General features: G+C 38.1%; 1 protein-coding gene across 7 annotated transcripts in view; it reads left to right on the forward strand.

The window, feature by feature from the left end:
• LOC126248507 (phosphatidylinositol 4-phosphate 5-kinase type-1 alpha-like) overlaps positions 1-19,835 on the forward strand; it is a 300,192-nt gene that overhangs the window by 159,764 nt on the left and 120,593 nt on the right. For all 7 annotated transcript variants that reach the window (XR_007545495.1, XM_049949546.1, XM_049949548.1 and 4 more), the window contains one exon: positions 10,269-10,425. Coding sequence is in view for 6 of the 7 variants with exons in the window: in XM_049949546.1 (XP_049805503.1) it covers positions 10,269-10,425 (157 nt within the window). In the remaining variant the exon portion in view is untranslated. The remainder of the gene's footprint in view (positions 1-10,268; positions 10,426-19,835) is intronic.

Here is a 19,835-nt window from a genome sequence, read left to right on the forward strand (position 1 = left end):
TAAAAACGTTCTAGCAAAACACTTATAGCTTTAGTTTTTAACAATGTAAGCCATTAATTTGCAAACTACGGTACTTTGTATCAAATGCCCACAAAATTATATGACAAGAGAAATAAATAAATTTCTGGTGAAAATACAGTGGTAATAATACAGTGGTAATTACAAAATTTCCGACCAAAAGTCTTACAGCTTCAATTACGCCAATGAATGACATTTTACTTACGATTGTAAATATTTTTCTCCCTGGCTTGTTCACGCCTTCCAAATACTTCATATACCCGTAAAATATCCATTTCGGAAAGTAGATCACAGTTGTCCCAGACACACTTTTAGTTTTGACCATTTTACAATGCTCACAATTGTACCGTGTTTTCATATTTGCCCATTTCCTTTCACATTCCACAAGCGGTACACCAATTTTATCCATAATTTCTTTCAACAAATCTTTTCTTTTATATCTGTCTTTATATGCAGAATCAGAAGGACCCTACATAGGTTTCCTCATTTCAATTTCTAACAAAAGCTGAATTTTTGGATCTGTTTACGAGTCGTGAGTTGCCATCGTCAAAAGAAACGCGGCAGACGACACGGCAAAAGCGCATGCGCAAGTCACACAACTCTGCCGTGTTATTGCTCACTAACTATAAACTGCAAACTCGATACAAAACTTCCCTTAACTAGTTCTTCAGACTCGCGACTTCAGGCAACTGTTGACAACAGCTGAAAACTAAGTCAAACTTTGAGTTGAAAACAGCTATCTGTCAGCCGAGTTTGTTGGGGTTAGTTTTCAGTGTGAAGGTACATTAAACAGACCACTCAACAGTCAACAATTTGCATGGCGCCAGATCATTGAGGGCATTGATACATCGTTGAGTTTATTTTGCGAGTAGGTTTTTGCACACATTATCTTGCCAAATTGGGCTTCGTCAGATGATGTGCAATGTCGGTAGTTGCTTACATTTTCGATATTATATGATTATATGTAGAAAATAAAACTATTTCAAACTATCTCTGATAAATAGCTCATCTGAATACAATTCGCTGTGAAACAGCGTCTATTAAATAATTCCGCATTTTAAGACAGAATTCGAATCTATTTCGCGTTTATTACAAATAGGCGAATTTTTCCGGTTCCTAGTTATGAGAGAATATACATTAGATACTAATCGATTCCAATTTGAGCTACTGTTTTAATAAATAGTGGAATAAATTATCACACCTCAGACACCTACCTGACAAAAATGTTATCTTGTAGCAGTAAAATAGAATTGGTTCGTTAGGAGAGCTCACTAACTTCAAATAAGCATTATTCATGGATGTTACCCGAGTAACAAATCTATTGGGTACATTTCAACCCTTCTAAAGGTGCCCGAGTTTACTGTTGGTGGTGTGATTGTGAAGTGGAAATGCGAAGAAACAACCACGTCTGAACCAAGACCAGGTAGACCTCATGTACTAATGGACAGAAACTGTTGGGCATTGCTGAAGGTGGTTATTTATTTATTTATTTATTTATTCATCCATCCATAATACAATGAAAATAAATAACTCAAAAAAATGCATACACACAGAATATATAAGTACCCTTTATTAGGATAAAACAGGTGGTTGGTCATGGCCATGATGAAGGAATTATCGTGGCATTTGCCTGGAGTGAGTGAGAAAAAACACAGAAAATCTTAATAAGGTTGACAGGGGAAGCTCCATCGCCCAAATATGGGGTCATTGTCTTTACAGCTGTGCTGTCTCATGTGTTTGTTCCCTATTGTACAATGGTCTTTGGCATAAACACAGTTTTGGTCTTCGTTGCTGCACACATCGAGAACAACCTGTTGGTGATTCTGAAACCATGAATTTGCTGCTTTTCCCCTTTCACTAACTCCAGTCTGTTTGAAAAACTGACTCCAGGCCCATAAATGTGCACATCTTCAATTCCTGTCCTCATTCCAGCTAAAAAACTGAGTCAGTATCCCCCCATGGTGAGTGAGATGTTGCAGGAGGATGACAAGACACTACTATCAAGCACAATAGCTCTTTGCATATGGTACTTTTTGCAGTGTTGCAATCTGGCAATGTGTTGCAATTATCCCCTTTCATTATTATCCACTGCCATAAGTCCTAAAAGCAATCTTTGATTGTGTAGTATGCATTACATATGAAGAAAGTTTTAGCTGCCTTTTTAAATAGATTTGAGTAATCTTATAAAATCTCCTTTGGAAATTTATTATACAATTTTATTTGCTGATAGAAAATGCTGTTTTGAGTTTTTGTGTGTTTATCCTTGGTATAATTGCCTCATGTTCCAAGAATATGTATGGAATTGTTGATGACGTACTTAGTAATGTTTTCCCTGATATGCACCTTAGATTGGTAGATGCAGACACTTGATGCAGAAGTGATATCCAGTTTTTTAATCAGTTCTTAATAATAAGCCCAACTACAACATCTAGTTATGGTTCTTATGACTCTTTTCTGCAATTTTTAAATTTTGTCAATGTTTTGTGCCTTTGATCCCCAATAAAATCCCTGTAGCTAAGAATTTAGTATAGGTAGGAATATGTCACCACAAGACATTGACTGTTACAGACTGATGCCAGACCCCTAAGAGCAAAACATTCTGATGACATTCTTTTTGCCAACATCTTTACGTGTACATTCCTTGTTAATTAACAGTCAATATTCACCCCTAAAACTTTGTTTGTTACACAGTCTACAAATTTATCATCTTTACTTAATGTGACGGAATTGTGTTTCCTCTTTATGCTGTATGGCATACTATTTGTTCTACTTTGTTTTCAGTTTTAATTGATTAGCTACTGCCCAATCATAAACATCCTTGAGAGTTTCATTTGCTTTCTGTAATAGGAGTTATGGTGTTTTATCAGCAGCTATGATATTTTATCATCAGCTAAGAGAACTTTTTCTCCATGGCTTATACTGTCTCTAAAGTCATTGATATAATTTGTTAATATATATTAAGAACAGCACTGGACCCAGTACTATGCCCTGAAGAACACCTATGTGTATATGTTTCTTTTCTGTGAGTTGTTTTACTAAAAATTTATTACCAGCAGACGTGAACTATCTGTATCTCCTGCACCCTGTTTTCCAGGTAAGACTGGAACCACTTGTCTGCTATTCCTCTTACACCTTGTAGTTCTTCCTTGTTCAGTAGTATTTTATGGTCAGCAGTGTCATAAACCTTGGAAAAATCTAAGGATATGCTTGTAAAACGGCCATAGTTCTCAGGAGCTCCAAGTACCACATTTGTAAGCTCCGTAGTGTCCAATATTATACTTTTCCCACTTAAGAAATTAAATTGTGCTCTGTTACAAAGGTTGTATTTATTCATGTAACTTACTAGTGTATCTTTGATGATTGATTCAATTATTTTTTTGAATGCAGACAGTAGTGAAACTGGCCTGTAGTTTCCAATACTCTCCACGTTACTTTTCTTTAATAAGGGCACAACTTGTGCAAGCTTGAGACAATCTGGAAAAATGTCAGAACTAAGGACTCATTTTAATGGAGCTTGTATGCTCTCCATGCACACCCTCAACAGCAACTAGAACCTCATCTATGCCAGATGAGATCTTTTTTTTAAATTTCTATGTTGTCTTCCTGATTTCAAGCACAGTTGTGGGAAATATCATGGTGCTTGCATGGTAAGTCATTGTGGATGCTACATGTGTTTTAGGACGATTTTATTCAATTTCTCTGCAATATCATAAAAATAGTCATTTACAAAATTTGCCAGTTCCTGATGATTTTCTATGATTCTTCCCTATCTTTGATTTATATATTGTTATGACTGTCTCTTCCTGTTCCATTTTCTTGTTTATGACATCCCACACTACTTTGCTTTTATTTTCTGGATAATATAATATTTTTTCATCTATTGTACTTTATTTTTTCAAAGTTTGCTGTACCCTCCTGTATATTTTTTATTTCTGTAATAGTAATCTAGGCACTGTAGATTAGTGTTGTGATTTTGTAAAGAGCTGAGAAATTTAAATCCCTGGGAGGACTTTCTAATACCTTCAGTTATCCATATATGTTCTGTAGCTGCTGCTGTGGAAGTGGTTACTTTTGGAAGTGTCTCCCCAAAAATTAATTCAGACAGTGAGCAGAATTTAGAGAACTTAGCTTCTACAGTGTTTTCCATACACAGTTCATCCCACATTCTGTTCCGCAATTCCCTGGAAAAAGTATGTGTTTTACATTCCAAGAACATTCTTCTGTGAGCTTAACATAGTTTGCAGTTTTTACCAAGGAACACCAAGCTCTCTTATAAATACCCACAGTTTTTGCTGTCAATATCTGTAAGTATACAGTCTAAGACTGATGCTGTACTTTTTGATACCCAGTAACAGTGTTTACCATTTGTGCCAAAAATGTTTCAGAATCTATTACTTATTTCACCCTCAACACGTGTGTTAATATTCATATCTCAACAAAATGTTATGTTAGTTTTCAGATCTGAGCCTCTTTCAAGGACTTCTGTTAATTTGTTGAAGAAAATGTCCACATTACCACTAAGTGTGTTGTACACACAGAATATTTACCTTCTTATAGATGTCTAATTTTGTTAGTTCAACTGCTGCCAGTTCAAAATGTTTATCTACATGAACTGTGATAATATCTTACCTAGCTTTAAAATATGGGCCGTTCCCGGTATAAATACATGATCCCCTCTGACAGTAGCAACTTGCATAGTCATATGACATTAGCACTCCATGCTGAATTTCATTATCTCTAAAACAGTACTCTCTGTAAAAAATTGCGTAATATCTGCAGAAGGAATAACTGGCGAGTTTCAAAGTGCTGCCAATAGTCCAGCTGACACAGTGGCTGTTTGTGGGGAGTTAAAAAGAGTAGGTTACAATAGTCGAACATCTCCTTATAAGCCACTCATTTCTGTAGTCAGTGCTAAGTGGTGGTTGAGGTGGTGTAAAGAGCAATCCTGTTGGATAGTGGATAACTACAGGTGGTGTTACAGTATGGGGATTGTTTTTCATTGTTACAGTGTGGTCTTCTTATTAGGCCTAAGAAAAAAGCTAAATGCAGAAGGATATGAACACATTTTACAGCACTGTGTGCTGCATACAGTAAAGGAGCAGTTCAGAGATGACGATTGTCTGTATGCGCCCTGTTATAAAGCAGCAGCTGTGATGTGGTTTGTGGACAATAACATTCCTGAATTGGACTAGACTCCACAGACTCCTGACCTGAACCCAATGGAACATCTTTGGGATCAGTTGGAGTGTCATCTTCACTCCAGATCCCAGTGTCCAGCATCAATACCTTATCTGGTTTTGGCTTTTGCAGAAGAATGGGCTGTCATTGTTCCACAGACATTCAGACACATAATTGAAAGTGTCCCCAGCACAGGTCAAGCCATCATAAACGTGAAGGGTGGACACACCACATATTAATGTCCACTAATAATTGTCTGGGTAATTCTGATCAGATAGTGTATTATCCATTTTCCAATTATAATGAGCTGCTAAAAATCTTTCCAGTAAATACAGTTAAGTGTTTGGGTAACAGTTAAATAACAAGACTACCGTCAGGCTATCAACTAGACTGAGGAAGGATATTATGACCTGCAACAAATATAAAGATACTGTGTGGCATATTAGTGAAAAGTTCTGTGCTGACTATCTTCTTCACCCTGAGTTTGAGGTCTCATTTAATGCATGTTTGACACTGTTTGTTTTGTGTAGTATGTTAGAAAGTGATAGATTGCCTATTTACTGTCTGTTTAAGTGTGTTTTGTTGGTATGTGACTGATTTTTCTTGATCAGTTTTTTTTACACTAGTTTTCCTATTAAATTACATATTTAACATGTTGTGCTCTTTCAGGTCAATCAAAATGATCTCTGTTTTGGCTTTCAGTGTGTGTTCTGATTCAAAATAAGCCTCGAATCTTGTGATGTGAGAAAAAAGTAAAATTTTTCCAAGCGCTCAATAAAAAGTGAATTTGAGCTGAATGTCACTTTGATATCTGATCCATAAACATTGATATTTGTAGATACTTTCATGTAATTGTCAGCACTGAAAAAGGAGTGCAATAGTACATTGTAGTGAGAGGCAAAAGTTAAATTTCAGATTACTAATTCATGTTAACTGTGTGTACCAATAAATGCAGCACATATTTAGTGTGCTCCTTTTAGCCATGAGAAAATGGCCTTTAAATAATTAAATATTTGAGAGATTTTATAGTCGTTTTCTCATTCTCCAAACAATAGAATTTATTTACCATTCTATACATATTCTGATTCTGTTAAACAATAAAGTCATCAGTAACTAGATTAAGCTTTTGAGATGTTTGCGTAAAAAGTATGGATTCCTTAACATTTGATCGTGGCCAAAATTGGATTAGAGCTAAACAGAAGCAATCAGGCTAATTTGTGAACTTGGGGGTCAGTTTTCCCATACTTGCTTTGTGAGATGTGTGTGTTTGGAAACAATGACAACAAGGATGATGATGAGGAGGAGGAGGATGATAGCTAATATTTGTTACTGAAAATTTATTTTGCCAGAAATTTGTCCTATTATCATTGTACATTCCACATTTGCCCATCCTTGTCAATAAGGTTCTTTCCTTCTCAGACAGCTTATCATTTCATGTTGTCTATAACCTGATTTAAATTGACACCTGATGTTTAAGATCCAAAGTTGTGGCATCGTATCAGCTGTTGTCTGTGGGCAGCTCCCACTTTGCTCAGCTCTCTGCAGCAATAGAAAATTGCTTTAAAGTCATGATCTCCTACAAAAGTTGTTTAAAAATTCATAAATTTGCCTTTTGGTATAGTGTCTCAAAAATACGTTCTTGATTTTAATTAAAGCTAGAATGATGTCAATCTTTTTGAAACGGGTGAAATTTTCCTATTCAGTAAACAGGTTCAAACTTATATCTAAAAAATTATTGTACTCACTGAAATGCTGCCCCCTCCCATCCCCACCACCACCAAAATACCAAAATACCTTGCTTGGTTATGGGTCTTTCTAAAGTTGCATATCAATGTGCATTTGCTATATATAAGTTGCTTTGTCATTAGTTAACCCATAACAAGTATGAAGTTTACAGTCTCTGTCTCCTACAAAATGTGTAAAGAATCTGAAATTCACATATGGTATAAATTTCTTTCTCGATTTTAATTAGGGCCATTGTTATACTTTTTCCTGAACTAGGCAAAAATTTTGCATTTAGGAAGGTCTTCTACTTACTAACTGGTAGGTACAACCTTGTGCCCAGTGAAAGTGGCAACACAGTGGGAGCTGTTGATAGCAGGCTCCCATTGGTGGCAGAAGCAGTCCAGCCTGCCAACTGTCTAATGCCAGTTGGAAAGGTCAATAGTCTCATTAAAATAAATGTATCTATAAAAATGACTTCACATTATTACAGATTAATAATATTAATTTTGATTTCTGGTAATTTTTATAGGCCTGCAACTTTACACATTTTGTCATTGACACATTTTGTGTCATTTTTATTCAGATATGTTGTCCTGCTGAAGTTTTATTTGATGCAAATGACCGAACCAGGTAACACCCATTAATTAAATGTTCATCATGCTTGTTCCTGTTATGGTTACCACATTATGCTGGTCAGTAATAACACACTTTAAATATCATAAATGCATATCTTACACAGGAAGCAAGAAGAACAAAGCATGCCAGTACACAAGTTGCGGACCAAGTGAGACAGAACAAAAGCAGTTCAAAGAGATCAGAGTCAAAGATTACTCAGTCATGACACTCTTAATTCTTCTGTAATTCACATAAAGGGTGTTGAACTATTTTTGTGTGTAGTATTGCTGTGTTACTGTGTTTCATTAGGGGACTGTAAATATTTTTATATTTTAATAATTCTGTTTACGTGTTATGTGAAGTTTAGAGAGGCTGGTACACCCTTCCAGGAGTGAAGTTCCTAATATTCTTGATGGAAATACTTTAAGTACAAAATACTAATGCTAGCTTTCAGAATATGTATGATCCTGTTTTCAGGGAGGAAATAGAGAATCAGAATTAGGAGCAAGGCAGATAAAAGTATTGAGCATCCTCAACCATACACAACATAGCGGTATGCTAATAACAGTTAATTTACTATATTATTTGTGTGCACTCTGATGTTCAAAACAAAGATAGAAGTCATATCACTATTTACATATCTGAGCAGCACTTTCATTAGTTAGGGACAGACTGACATCTCATTTTATGGTTTAAAAAACTGCTTCCATTGATGACATGTGTGTTACATTTAAGTCTACAAGAAATTTATAATGCAATTTAACAAAGTTATTGTAGATGAGTGTGCCTGCTACCAACAATTGACATTACCACAGTCATTTAACATCATTACTCTAATGAGTACTTTTTTTTCTTCTGTCATTCAGTTTATCCTAAGAATAGCAGAAGTTTCTGCAGAGTCCCAAAGTATTTACATGATACTAAACACCAAAGTTGTGTGTACTCACCAAGCAGTATTACTACTGTTAATAATATGCATCCTGGTATCTTAGAAGCAGATTACTATAATTTTCAAATGAATTTTATGAGCAAGTTATTTTGTATCTTGATTGACTAATGATTTTTAACTTTAGTGCCTGTGGCTATATTTGAAAGTGCCCATAGTATACAAATTATTTCTCTCTCCCTCCTCCCTCCCCCCCCCCCCCTCCCTTCCAACCCCACAAACCTCCATATCTGATGTTATTAATGCAAGATTTTTTAGTTTGCTTGACACAAAGATTACCAGTTATGTAGAAAGGTATTACTGGAAGAAATATTGACTAGTAACCTGTGACTGGCAAGGAGTGGAAAAGTAATTGCAATCAGTACCTTATGACCAGACTCAGCACTTGCCCTATGTTAAATCCCAAACAACTTTGCAGTATGTATCTTATGGATGCAGGTTGTGTGTAAAACAGTTGATAGTGATCTATCCATCATATGTATGTGTTAAGTGCCTCATTTGCAGCTTTAAGAAAAGGTAGGCTATGTGCTGGCATCAGGATTCACCCAGTCTCATCACATTATTAACCATCAATACCAGAACAATGGAACTGTACACATTTAGTATAACAACTTACTCTAACTTTTTACAAAGGAAAATTGGAAAACTGTTGTATGTTTTGAGTCATTATGTTATTTAGGCAACAACTTTTGACACCTCAATAATGCCTTCTTCAGGCCACTATGAACTCCGTGTATAGACAATCAGATATATTGATCTTTGCATACTGAAGCCATCAATACCTGGATTCCATAAATTCGTCTTTTGGAGTATTTACTTTGAAGACTTGACAACAACTCAAAACATTCAGCTGTCTGGCAATTTTCCTTCATAAATATTTGACTTGCCACTGCCACCATACCACAATGGATCAACAGAGACATACTCTTAACAGTTACCAACAATCACATCTGATTAAGGAAAAATGTCCAGTTGGTGTCAGTAAAGACCACCTTCTCAGTTAGGTGACGGAACTCATAGAGGGCTTCCCAACCAAGATAACAATAAAAAAAATTATATTTTTCATTGTATATATTATATTATTAGCATTTCAGTTTCCAAAGTGTTGCTCCAACAGTTGTGAGTGAATTCATTGTGTGAGAAAGTTGATACTCTTTTTTCACATATTTTGGCTGCTTAATAACAGATGCGTATAAAGTACTTCTAGAACACAGTTTTCACTATCATAAGAGTGATATAATTTCAACCCGATAAGAACAATTTTATTGATGGTTCCGTTAATGTTTGTGTGGCATCTTATTGTATAACGAAAATTAATTCAATAAAAAGATAATTATTTTTATTTTTTTTTCTGGAACTAAAGGATGATTGTTTTTTAGGGTACACAGAGGAAATACTCTTAATAGTAAGCTTTGTAGATGCAGAGTTTACATTTGAACTGCATTTTCAGCATTGCGTTTTTACTATCCACATTATTTATTGTGTTCAAGCTGTGGAAACCCATCCTATGTATATTGCTTTCAAAACTGAAACAAATTAGTTACACAACACTTGTACATAGATAATTTTGAAGAAAGGAAAACAGCTTTCTGTTACTCTAGATCAAATCCAGTGCACCACAAGTAACAATTTCTCTCATATCAAAAGAGTAATGCATGCATGACATGTAGTTTGTCTTGCAGTATGGTGTTGCTAATTGCAAACTAATTAGTTACTTTGCTGTAGATTTCTGTACCACACACTGAGCTACTGTATAATAGTTTGCTTTTGTCCCTGTGTGGTACAGGTATGAGTCACGCCCCACTGCCCTGTTCTTCCACTCCTCCCCCAGCCTTTGAGGATGCCCTGCGTGGAGAATTGGTGGATTCTGGTACTGCTGTTACTCGCCATCGCTTGGGGCCACAGCATGTAGTTCGTTTACATAGAGATTCAGAAACTGCCAGGTGAGTAAGATACAGTGACACTTCACTCATTCCAAGTAACCAACAGCATAGTTGAACTGCTGTTGAATTTTAATTTGCTTGTAGTGTTCTTCATGTGTTTTTAAACTTGAGTCTTACCATCTCTTACTTCTCCCTGAGTGTACTTTAACTGAAGTGTAATGTTTTGTTTTAGCATGTTATTGACAGTATTAAAAATAGTGGTAGTATGCACTGTAAAAGTACATTGACATATAAACAATGCATTTAGGTTGTATGATCTATAAATTAATTCACTGTGTAAGTTAATAGGTCATAAGACAATAAAAGAGGGTACTTATCTAATGAAAACACTTCTTGAGTGTAAATTACTTGTGGCATTTAATTGGTTCCAGAACAAATCTTCACTCTGCAGCAAAGTATGCACTGATATGAAACTTCCTGATAGATTAAAACTGTGTGCCAGACTGAGACTTCAACCAGGGACCTTTGTCTTTTGCACACAAATGACCAACTGAGCTACCTAAGAATAACTCACGACCTGTCTACACAGCTTTACTTCCACCAGTACCTAATCGCCTCCCTTCCACAGTTCACAGAAGTTCTCCTGCAAAACTTGCAGGAATAGCACTCATGGAAGAAAGAATATTATGAAGACAGGACTTAAGTTTGCATGGTAGGAGATGAGTTATTAGCAGAAATAAAGCTGTGGGATAAGTAATGAGTTGTGCTTAGGTAGCCCCATTTGTAGAGCACTTGTCTGTGAAATGCGGAGGTCCCAGTTTCAATTTTCACTATGTTGCACAATTTTAATTTGCCAGTAAGTTTCATTTTAATTGGTATCGAATGTGCGATAAATTATGATGTGTTGTTTTTTAGTAAACCACTAATTTTTATAAAGAAATATTTAGAGCCACTGTGTTGTGATTTATGTATAAAAACTGGACTGTATTTTAATTCTCCTCTTGACTTCATAACATCACTAATTTTATTTCCAAATTGATCTTTGTAATTACTTCCAATTTTTCTATTTGTTACCTAAAACAGAGAAATACAGTGATTATCAGAACAGAATGAAATACCCTTCTGTGTGCAATTACCATGTACTGCCTCTCTTCCAATTCAGAGGAGCAACAAACAATTCTGAAAAATGAAAATGAACTTTGTGGTTCCTTCATTGCTGAAGATCAGTTCATTGTAGATTCTCTTTTTAACTCTTGGCACTTTCAAATTTCTGTCAGTGCAAAGATACTTTGAAGGAATTACTTGACACTCCTCTGGTTAACTGTGTATTTCTGGCTAAGCAGTAATTCATACTATAAATACATTTACTTCACCATGGTTTACCATCATAGTGTACAACTGTGACTTCATTTACCATCACAATGTAGTACTGTGACTTGAGTTAGTGTCGGACTAGTAACATAATGTTGTTTTTTTTTATCATTCCGTTGGGCCTACATTCTTTGCTGGCAAGCAGTGTTACTTTCTTGTGTGTGATGACTGCATTACAAAGAGAACACAGTAAATAATGTCAGAAGGGAAAGCAGAAAACCAACTTTCTTAGAGAATGGAATGTTCACTGATTTAAATTTTCATGGCAGTTTTAAACAAAATTATGAAAGGAAATAATTAATGTGGCTATTTCACTTTGATTCAATGATGTATTCAGTGACAGGCAAAACATACCATACATTATGAAATGGTCTATTAATCTTAAAACAGCATATCTTGTTAATTGTCAGTGTATATGCAGATGTCTAATCTCATCGTCAGCATTTCAGTTGCTGATTGGTAGACGTCCACTATGTATGTAAGAATCATGTCCTAATGTCATACATTTGATTTCATAATTTAGTTTCTTCCTCATTTTACTTCTCTGTTGTACACTGCAGATACCATCATTTGTGTACACTGATTATAAAGGTCTTCATTGTCTGTTTGTGCAAGACAGTATGCAGTATGTCAGTAGTATATGAAAGTGAAATTGGATTTGAAAGGAAATATTGCTTTCCTTTTTGCTTAACATAAGTAGTTAAAGTCATGTAATAACAAATCTTGATGACAAAATTGTTCTTCAAAATTATCATTGGTGACTTTATGAAGCAATATTTTGAGATAGTTAATGAAATTTGTCATTTACCTTTGGATTTCAACTTTTGTCTCACATTATCAAGAACTGTTACTGTGGGTTCCATAAAATCTGAATTTTACACCCTCATTGCGATACTTACATATGTATTGTAAAAGGATTAGAAAATACTTTTACAGACACGAACAAAACTTAGTGGTCAACTCATTTTTTTAATAAAAATAGTGGACTTTAGTTAGATATATTATTAATGTTTTAAGCTGGAAATTCAATAGAGAACTGTGTTTTTGCTTTTCTTTGCACTACACACAGAGTTAACATGAGTGGTGTCAATTGACTGTGTGAGGTACTTCAGGAGTTAAGACTCTTTGCCCATAATCAGGATCAATGTTCACATCGTTATTCAGCTGTTGGCCTCCCCCAACTTAGATGAAATGAAATTAAATTAAATGTCGTGTGGCTAGGGCCACCCGTCGGGCAGACCGTTCGCCTGGTGCTGGTCTTTCGAATTGACGCCACTTCGGCGACCTGCGCGTCGATGGGGATGAAATGATGATGATTAGGACAACACAACACACAGTCCCTGAGCGGAGAAAATCTCCGACCCAGCCGAGAATCGAACCCGGGCCCTTAGGATTGACATTCCGTCACGCTGACCACTCAGCTACCGGGGGCGGACCCCAACTTAGATTTTCCAATATTTCCCCAAATAATTTGTGATGACAGCTTGTGCTAAAAATGCATGCTGATAGTTTTTTTAAGGTGATTACTTTGTTGGTGTTTTTCTAGTGCAAGTGTAGAATGTATAATGACTGGTAGACATATGAGACAAGTTTGACAAGAAAATCAATCCTATGAATATTTCCTGTGTGTTAAAACAAAGTGTTAAAGAGATACAGATGCACAAAATATTTGTTGTAGAGGGGGATTCACTCTCAAAGTAAGGGAAAATTTAAGTTTGTGGTATCTGATGGTGAGATCATCCCTTCAACTCATAGCTGCCCGTATTTTAATTTCCTGACGAGTGGTATTACATTGAGAAAATGTACAAAAATACAAGGTTATGACCTTAATAAACAGACTGCTCAAAAACAGTTTTGTGCCACCTTCATGACTTGTATATGTTGTGTTTATATATGTGAAACCTCTTGACACTTTATTGACTGCAGGAAATCATTATCTACAGCCACCTGTAATGGAGGTAAAAGCAAACCTGCTTTCTTAGTGCAGTTTAGTAGAGAACGCTATCTCTCCAACCATAAGCAGGACATTGCAGCTTGTGTACACTACTCAGTTCGTCAACATGCTTCAAAGGTTTATTTCAAACTTAGACTGTGAATATATTGTCACTTTACAGCCAGAAGGGTTTTCAGCACAGGAAGTTGACTGCCAAATTGGCAGACATGTCAACATAGGCTGTTGGATTCTCTAGTGATTAGGCGTGGGTGGTTCCAGTCCTTTACAACTTTGTATCAGTCACTTTGTTCATTTAGTCCAGTCTACAAGAGAGGTCTTATGCCCACGTTCACAGGCAGGGTATGAGCATCAAGCTCGGTGGTCTTCGGCAGTGAAGCAGTGTTGTCTAGTCACCTGCGATCATTACGCTCGGTGTGTCTTAGAACTGGAGTGACCTTGCTGGTAGACATTGGGGGCGGGGAATGGAGCTGTGTCAGACAGTGGCACTGTGGTCAGTCACTGTTGCACTGATAGTTAGGTGGCCTGAGGCCTGCCCAGCTGCTGTGAGAGACAGTGGCATAGACATGCGGGGTATGAAGCCTAGCCTCAGCAACTGGTTGGTGGTACCTGGTGATGGTGGGCACCAAGCAGATTGGTGCCTGGAATGACCTCAATTTGACCCTCAGTCTTTTGGTACAGAGGCTGGACCTCCAAGTTAGGCAGTCCTGTAGGATGCAAAACCGGGATGACTGCTCTAGCAGTTTGCAGATGAGCAACAACAGCCTCACTGCAGTAACCTGCTCTGTGGTAGTTGCTGATTCAATACCTATTGCCAGTTTTACAGCTAGTATTTATCCACACCTGGTTTGACCATGTTGGTAAACAGACACGCCCAGCTGTCACGTAGCCCCCTTGTCAAAATGCTGCCAAAGCGTCCTGTATTTTGGTAATATTGTTAATCATTGACCGAGCAGTCATGCCGGTACATTGAAGTGGGTGTGGTAGTGAAATGCTGCAAAAGCTGATTACTGCAAGCGGGATGATTATGGCAACGAACACTTGCACTGGCCAGTGCATCTACATTATTCCCCTCTTTGAAGAATTCAGTCCTCTGAATTCCATTCTGCTGTTGAAGTGTTTGACGTTGAATTCCTAAAGTAAGGAGCAGATGAGAAGTCTCTCTGTGATATTGACATATATGTCTCAATTGTTGTTCCATCGAATTTCAGTCATTTTTACCTGCTATCATTTGGCCCAGGGAGGCAAGAAGTGTTGAGTCCAAGGTGGGATTTAGATAGGGTAAGTCTTCACTGGGCCAGATCTCGAAGTGAGGGTAGGGTGGGTAAAATAATGAATAGCTGGTGTTTGGTGTTGTGGTTCACACTTACATGTGCCCAACCATTCTGTAGTTTGTTGAACTCCATGCTCTGCCAAAATAGAATTGTGGGCCCACCTCAGTACCTCATCCCATAAACTTACTGGCATGACTATGTGTCATCCGTACTTGGTTTGTTTATGCAACCGTCATCAGCACAGAGCTGTATTTGTGTCACAGACTGCTGACAGTCTGACTCACCACCCTGCACCATTCACAGTTTGTCTACAGAAGTTACACACATATTATTGTGTGCTATTTCTGTTTGAGGTCAACACCATTACTGTGACTTTTCCATGGTAGAACCTTCAGGCTCATACGCCATTTTAATGTTGCATGATCCATTACAACTTTGAAGCATCTGCCATACATATAACAGAAATATGTGCTATGATAGATCAGGCTAAGCATCTATTTTTCTGCAACTGAATCATTTTTCTCTGCCTTGTTTAGTTGCCTGAAAACAAAGGTTATCAGGTACTCTACCCTATCTACTTCTTGACATAATATACACACCAAGATGTGGTTGCTGGCATCACAAGACAGTATGAGCTGCTTCTGACAATTCGGAAAAGTGAGAATGGCACCATTGGACAACAAATTCTTCAACCACACAGTCTTCATCGCAGTCTATAATACAGTGAAACTTTATCCCCTTCATCAACACATGTGTAAGGGGTCTCACCATTTCTGCAAATTTAGTCACAAATTTCCTGTAATAATAAGTCAAATCTAAGTATAGCTATAGATATTTTTCAGTACTAGGAGTAGGAAATTCCCACACTGCTTGTATGTGGCAGTGATATGCTTGCACACCATCCTGGCTGATAATATGGCCTAAATAACAAATTTCCTTCAAGACACGATGACACTTCTTCAAACTTAGTGTTAGATGTGCCACTAATATTCAACTAAACTCTCCACATAATAGTACTACATTATCTTTAGATGCCCTTAGAAGACATGTCATCATCCAAGTATACAATACACTGCTTTGGTTTTAGCGCTTGTAACATTCGTTCTGACTGGTATTGGAATGGCATTGGTACATTCTTCAAACCGAATGCCATCTGGCAGTACAGGTTATGACTATATGGAGCCATAAATGTGGTCTTGGGTCGATCTTACAGCACACTTTTCAATTGATAGTACCCACTTCACAAATCCATTGCTGTAAAATATTGGCATTGCTCCAGGTTATTTAAAGTTTCCGTTATGTTCAGTATTGAGTATGCATCTGTTACTGTATGTTGATGTATACTGATGATCACAGCAAAATCAATCTGCCTTAATCACATTCAAACTCTTCTTAGATATGAATACTACTGGTACCCCCTTAGGGCTGATACTTTCTTCTTTAATTCTGTCAGAGAGCTGCCGATTTATAAATTCTCCCATCATTGATTGAAGGTGATGTGGAGCTTGGTATGTTTTCTAGTGCACTGGTGGGTCATTTGCAATGGGAATCCTTTGCTGCATTATCTGAGTTGATGGCAATGATCCTAAAGGTTTAAACAACTCTGCATATTCCTCTAACAACGTTTCTACCTCCCTATCATTTCCCTGTAAATGTGAGACTTTTCCCTATAATGTAGCTAAATTGGCAGACTTTCCTAGCTTAATGTGCTCTGTATTCACCTATCCGTCAAAATATTCCTCCTCTAGTACCTCTAGATTGGCTTTCAAAGCACCTCATGATAGCTTTAGTTCTATTGAACCAAAATTGTACATGCTGACTGGGTCTATCTGGCTTTCATCAACCTTTTGCACAAAACACTGCACTTTGTTCCATTCTTAATTTTCTGCTAAGGGTTCTGCTACACCCAAAGTATTGATTTGCATATCTTCTCCTGCATCTACGCAGACTAGTTTTCCTGCACTATCCTGCAAACCAATTCTAAACATACTGTGCACGCAATTTGGGTGGCTTCTCCAACATTTAATGTGTGCTCTGAAGCATTTCAGTATTCTCAGCAGTAGTACCTAAACAGAAAGAATACCATCAACCTTTACTATTGTCACTTATTTTGAATTTAGCATTATATGTATTCAGAAAATCCAGCCCATTTGACATTGTAGCTGCTGCCAACTTGAGAATTCCATGCAAGCGCAGAATTCTTTCGCTCTCACTAAGAAGTTCACTAATGCCAAACTGAGAAAGTAAATATTCACCACCTACATCACTAAGTATACCATGAGGCAGATTCAGATTCCTTATCCCAAATACACCTGACTTGCCTCAGATACCAATGATTGTGTATTCAGCAAAAGCTTACTACTCTTCGTTTTGCACAGTCATACAGTAATCTGCCACTGATGCCACACACCAGTCACCTGTGCTCACATTTACTCGGAATACTGCACAGTAGCCAAAACATTGCTGTCCTTGGTTAATGCTGGAGTGCAAGCTCCATTCTGCGACCATCTTCTCTGTGCATGTGAAAACCTATGCTGACATTCCCACTATGTGTCCAGTCTGCATACGCCTCCCTCTCTGGGGTTTCCCTCAGTTGTGCTGAATATGACCAGGCTCACCACACTGATAACATGTGGTTCCCGTAAAATGTCAAAACCACCCTCTTTTTTACTACATCTGGGCACCGCATCTATTTCTGCCAAAGACACTGCATTGTCCACAGCTTTGTTTAACAACTTTGGAAATCCTACTTTCACCTTTTGGGAAATTTTAGCTGGCAACCTCACACATCCAGTACCCTTTGTTGTGCCTCTTTATGGGTGGCTTTCCTAATTCAGTCTACAAAACTTTAAACATATTCCACTTGTCTCTGTATTATACTATCGAGCTGCTCTCGATAATACCTAGAAGTATTCTTCCTCCTATAGAATTCCAACTCCACAATTTCTCGTGGCACATCACTAATGTCCTTGCATCCCCTGTTAATTTCAACTAAACCACACTCAACAATTGATTGTCGTTCCATCTCTCTAACTTTGTGGTTGTGAGTAGGTTATCCGCAAAAGACAAAACATTCCCCCCCTCATTTACCTGCAAAAGGAATCACCATTGTGATGGTGTTACTGTCTAGGACAAGTAGGTAGATACTTGAGGGGACTGTTTCCTTCTCTCCTCATGCAACCTCTCTAGTTCCCCATGTAACTTTAAATGGTCTCCTCACATTTGAGTGACTTGATCAAGTAAGTGCTGTACTGTGTCCTGGGTACTCATCTTACCCGGCGCTATCTTGCACACTGTCTATCGCTATCAGAACCAAAAACAAATGTAAAATATTACCAAATTAAAGGAGGAAAAGGAAACAAATGGCCATACAAGCCCGTACAATGTTTATAGTCGGCACTTAGTTTCATTCACCTGCTAAACACCATGATTGAATCTTGGCTGCATTGTTGTTCTGCACCAGTGTCTGACATCTATTATCAACCCTACTAGCTCTTCTGACACCAAATGTAGGGTGTTGGGTTATCTAGTAGGTAGGCATGGGCAGTTCCACTCACATACGGGTGGTATCAGTTGGTTTACTTCTTTAGTCCAGTCCACAACAGAGGTCTTACACCAATGTCTACAGGCGGGCACTAACATTGAGCTGTGCCCGCAGCCACAGTGGCGAAGTGTTGTCATGTAGTTGCTTGTGGCCACCATCCTCCATGTGTCTCAGGAGTGGAGCAACCTTGTGTGGTAGGCATTCCAGGCCAGGCAATAGAGCTGTGTCAGATGTTGGCACTGTGGTCAGACGTGGCCACACCACTAGTAATGCAGGCAACAGGCCTCCCAATTCCCAACCATGGAGAGAGATGGAGGTGCAGACATCTAGGATGCAAACCTGGTCTCGATTTTTGGCTGGCAGTGCCTGGCGACCACAGTCACCTAATGCATGAGCAACTGGGAGGGCCTCAGTTTGACAGTCAGCCCATTGGTGCAGAGGCTGAACGCCCAATGTAGGATGGCAAATGGAGGTGGCTGCACCAGCAGACACCAGGGTCAGGCCTTTTGGTGAGCTCCAGCCATCATGTAGACCCCTTGCCACACCACTGCCGAAGCATCCCAGATTTCAGTAATACTATTGGTGATCGACCAAGCAGTCATACCAGTTTATTGAGGTGGGAATTGTGGTGAAACACTGTGCCAGCTGATTATTGCAAGCAGCATGATTGCAGCAGTGTGTGCTTGCACAGGCCAGCACTGCTACATCATCATCATCATCAGCAGCAGCAGCAGCAGCAGCATCATCAGTATTTGAACATTCGACCACTATCATCTGACATGAAACATTGAAGGTCTGCCTCATAGTATTCATCTACAGCCAAAACCTCCAGTTGATGACAACTATGTACAAATTATGGATCATATGTACCCTGAGGAGAATGCAACAAAACTGCTGGCTTCCTTTTTGGAGTTAACTGAGGGAACTGTGTCAGCCAAGGCAGTGCACAATCATTTCATCATGATCAATTTGGCCTGTAAGATCCACTATGAATAACAGTACAAACCTCACAGCACCAGGGTGTGTGAAGATGGTGAGCACTGGAACACCTGCGTTAGAACATCTCTTCACTGCCCAGTGCGGGATTGAGTGTTGTAGAAGATGTAGATCACAAGGTACTGATGCACATATCAGGCATGAAGTCCTGCAGGTTAAACTATGAGATAGGTGAGCAGTCATATTTTGGCCCAAACTTTGGAGTCATTTCACTACTATCAAGGGTAATAGGAGGGCTATACCATACTGTTTGAGCACATGTGCCCACTGGTGGGTGGCTGTGTGTACATGGGCCCATGTGGGCAGGAGTGGGCAAATAGATAATACTCGGCCT

Source organism: Schistocerca nitens, chromosome 3 (assembly GCF_023898315.1).
Source record: "Schistocerca nitens isolate TAMUIC-IGC-003100 chromosome 3, iqSchNite1.1, whole genome shotgun sequence".
In the NCBI taxonomy this organism is placed as follows: domain Eukaryota; kingdom Metazoa; phylum Arthropoda; class Insecta; order Orthoptera; family Acrididae; genus Schistocerca; species Schistocerca nitens.